General features: G+C 47.8%; 1 protein-coding gene across 1 annotated transcript; it reads left to right on the top strand.

The window, feature by feature from the left end:
- Positions 1-597: 597 nt before the first annotated feature.
- Positions 598-1,677, top strand: UBTFL1 (upstream binding transcription factor like 1; the record flags this gene model as incomplete). The annotated part of the gene is made up of 1 exon (XM_081308143.1): positions 598-1,677. The coding sequence occupies one exon, from the start codon at positions 598-600 to the stop codon at positions 1,675-1,677; it is 1,080 nt and encodes a 359-aa protein (XP_081164269.1).
- Between the last annotated feature and the right edge of the window lie 1,721 nt (positions 1,678-3,398).

Here is a 3,398-nt window from a genome sequence, read left to right on the forward strand (position 1 = left end):
TTCACTGGAGTTCATTGGATTATGTTGTATTGTTTCCAACTCCTTAGCTTCACCTTTACTGATACTTATTTGGACTGCCTTTAGAAGTGCCTCACTTAGGGCACAACAGAATGGAATACATTTCCTTTTAAGCCAGTTCTCTTCATTGTGTCTTTTTACTTGATCTTCATGGTCTTTGGGTTATTTGAAGCTTTTGGAGTGAGTAGACTGCATTTGTGTTATTGTGTTCTATCTCAAGGAGGCTCTGCCAAGATTTTGGAAGCAGCCTGGCTGGAGAGGTAGAGATTTCAAATATTGCACATGCAGCATATAAAAGGCAAGCATAAATTTCATTTTAGATGTAAATATTCTTCCATTTACATTGTTAACTTTAAACTACTCAAGCAACATATTCAAATGAGATTTGATTATTTTCATTATCCACAAATGAAAGAGTAACCCTCTTTCTCTTTCTGTTTAGAAATACAATATCACACATACTACAGAACTTCCAGGAATAATTTATCTGCTGAGTTGTGAGACTGGAGGAGTTTGAGCTCCTGTTGAGACTTTTTCAACAACTGAGACTTTTGCAGTGGCCCAGAGAGAAATCTCAAAATGGCATCATACCACAGCCAAGGCTGCTGGTCAGACAAAAACATTCTGAGGTTACTGGAAAATATAGAGAATAATGTCCAATGCAATGATAATGAAACATTCAAGACAACCCTTTCAAATATGGACTGGGAAAAAATAGCTTTTAAGCATTTCTCTGCAGAAATGTGCAAAGGCAAGTGGTTAGAGATTTCTCGTAAATTGAGGAAGTTACGTACATTGAAAGAATTAGTTCTGGAAGCCAAAGAATGTGTTAAAATTCCCACAAAATGCAAAAACTATGAGAAACATCCAGACTTCCCCAAAAAACCCCTGACTGCTTACATCCGCTTCTACAAGGAGAATTGGGCCCAGTATTCCCAAGAGCACCCTGAGCTGAACAACACGGAGTTGACCAAGATCCTGACTGAGAAATACAAGCAGCTGCCAGAAGAAATAAAGCAGAAATATATTGAGGATTTTCAGAAGGAGAAACGGGAATTTGAAGCAAACCTGGCTTGTTTCAAAGAAAATCACCCTGATCTAGCTCAGGTTTCCAAAACATCTGATGTCTATAAGAGGTGCCAAACCAAAGCCAGAAAGAAGTTACAAGGAAATGTAAAAAATGTGAGATCTCTAACAGAAATTGATGGATTTTCTGAGAAGGTGAAATTTCATGGAGAGCCCAAGAAGCCTCCCATGAATGGATATCACAAATTTCATCAAGATTCGTGGTCTAGTAGGGACCTGCAACATTTGCCCCTGAGGGAACGCATGGTAGAGATCGGGAGGCGCTGGCAGCATGTCCCACAGAGCATGAAGGAACAATATAAAAGACAGGCTGAGGAGTTGCAGAAACAGTACAGGGTGGACCTGGACCTCTGGCTCATGAGTTTGTCACCAAAGGAGTATGCCACCTACAAAGAGACTAGCTATGGGAAGCGTAAAAACATAACCAATGCAGGAGGCCCAAACCCCAAGTTCAAACGAATAGACCAACAGTCCCCATCAGCTGAAAGTCTTCAAGAAGGCCTTGAAAAGAAGCAGGGACTGAAGTCTCCAGGGAGGGACTCACCGGACACTGCTCAGATGGAAATCAACTAATAACGATCATCCCTCACAGGGATCAGCAAAGAACAAGTAGAAAGAGGATGAAGGAACTGACTCCATAGACTCTAGGAGTGGAGATGAAACTGGATGTGGTGGGTCTGAGGGCAGTGGCTCTAGCTCATCTCCCTGGGGCTATCCTTAGACTTAGACTTCATCTTTGTTCATACTCTATGTCGTTATGTTGAGGGAACTATCAACAAAAAGAAGTTCAGGTTGTAAAGAAGGGAATGTGGATCACTAGTATCTATGGCAGTTTTGTAAACTGGGAAAGGAAGATGTTGAGAGCCGCGCACCCTGGTAATGGCCACTCCACGACTCCTGCGTCCTCCTCCATGTCCCTGCCTTCCCTCCGGTAGCCCGCCCTGTCTCCACCTCCCTCCACAGCCCCGTGTGACCAGGGGGTTTCAGACAGGAGGGCCTCTTTGGCGGAGGCTGGCAGACGCTAGGGGTCAGGTCGGGAAGAGACCCTTTTGGCTCTTGTTCCCAGAAGTCGTTGCTCCGTGGGCCTCCAGGTGCACACACCCCCCCCCCACCCCACCCCCACCCCCGCGGGCGCAGACACAGGTGCCCTGGCCAGGGTCTATCAAGAAGATGGCGACCTTGGGCATGAGCTGGCAGCAGCACTATTAAACTAGGCAGTACCACTGGATTTATGGGATTTGCTAAATTCATGGGACTTGCACCTCTTTGTCCTTTAGGGTTAACCCATGCAGAATAAATTAGGGTTTACTTTCTCAGTTTCACAATGGTACATGATTTTACTGTTGCTCCCAGGCATCTGCCAGTGTTGAGAGCCGCAGCCCAGTCAGGATGGCACCTGGCATTTTGCCAGGGTGGAGTTCCTGGAGTTCCCATGGAGCTCTGTGGAATTCCTAGAAAGTTGGTGTGGGTGGAGTTGGCGGGTAGAGTTCCGGTTGAGTGCTTGCAGAAGTGCTGGAGGTGGCCATTGAGCTCTCAGGGGAATTCCTGGAGAGCTCCAATGGTATGGCGTGCTTTGTGGGTGCTAAAAATAATGTTCCTTCCTGCTTGACAAGTGGCTCCTGAATTATGCCCAGCCAGACTCCTGCAGGAAAACCCATCTAGAAGAATGGAAGGGGGCGGTGGAGGCGGGGCGGGGGCGGCGGGGGCAGGGCTGACCTCTGGTTCCTTCTTCCTCGGCACATGGCTGGCGGCAGCAGAGAAGTTCAGTTTGGGCACTCTTCACCGCCATTTCTCTTTCTGGCCCGCTTTGCCTCACCTGAGCCACGTCATTCCTGGACACCAACCCAGCAGCTTCCTCTTTGCCCAAAGGTGACTGCGGCCTTCCCATGGCAAGGCCCGGAGGGAACCCAGTGACCTTAGTGCTCATGGTGCAGCGGGAAGAAGAGGGCAAAAGAAAGGTGATGGATCTGCTGGCGCAGGATGCTTACTTGGATGCCTTATGCTGCTGCCAAGTGAGGCGATGTGGCTGTAAAGGAAGCCAGACGATGCGGCTCTAAAGGAAGCCAGGTGGGGAGCTCAGGCCCAGAACCCGGATCCACTGGCCCAATTGAAATGTCACCTTGAGAATCTCTCCTTTTGCTTGTGCTGCAGAGATGTGGAGAAATGGCGGGAGGTCAGGGCCCCTGACTTGGACGCATTGGGTTGCTTTGTAGGAAAATAAGGGTGGATGGGGAGTCTGAGAGATGCGTGATGCCTGAAGAGTTTCTGTTTTCTGTTTGGGGACCAGTGCTGAG

Source organism: Spermophilus citellus (assembly GCF_964194105.1).
Source record: "Spermophilus citellus genome assembly, chromosome: 9".
NCBI lineage: Eukaryota > Metazoa > Chordata > Mammalia > Rodentia > Sciuridae > Spermophilus > Spermophilus citellus.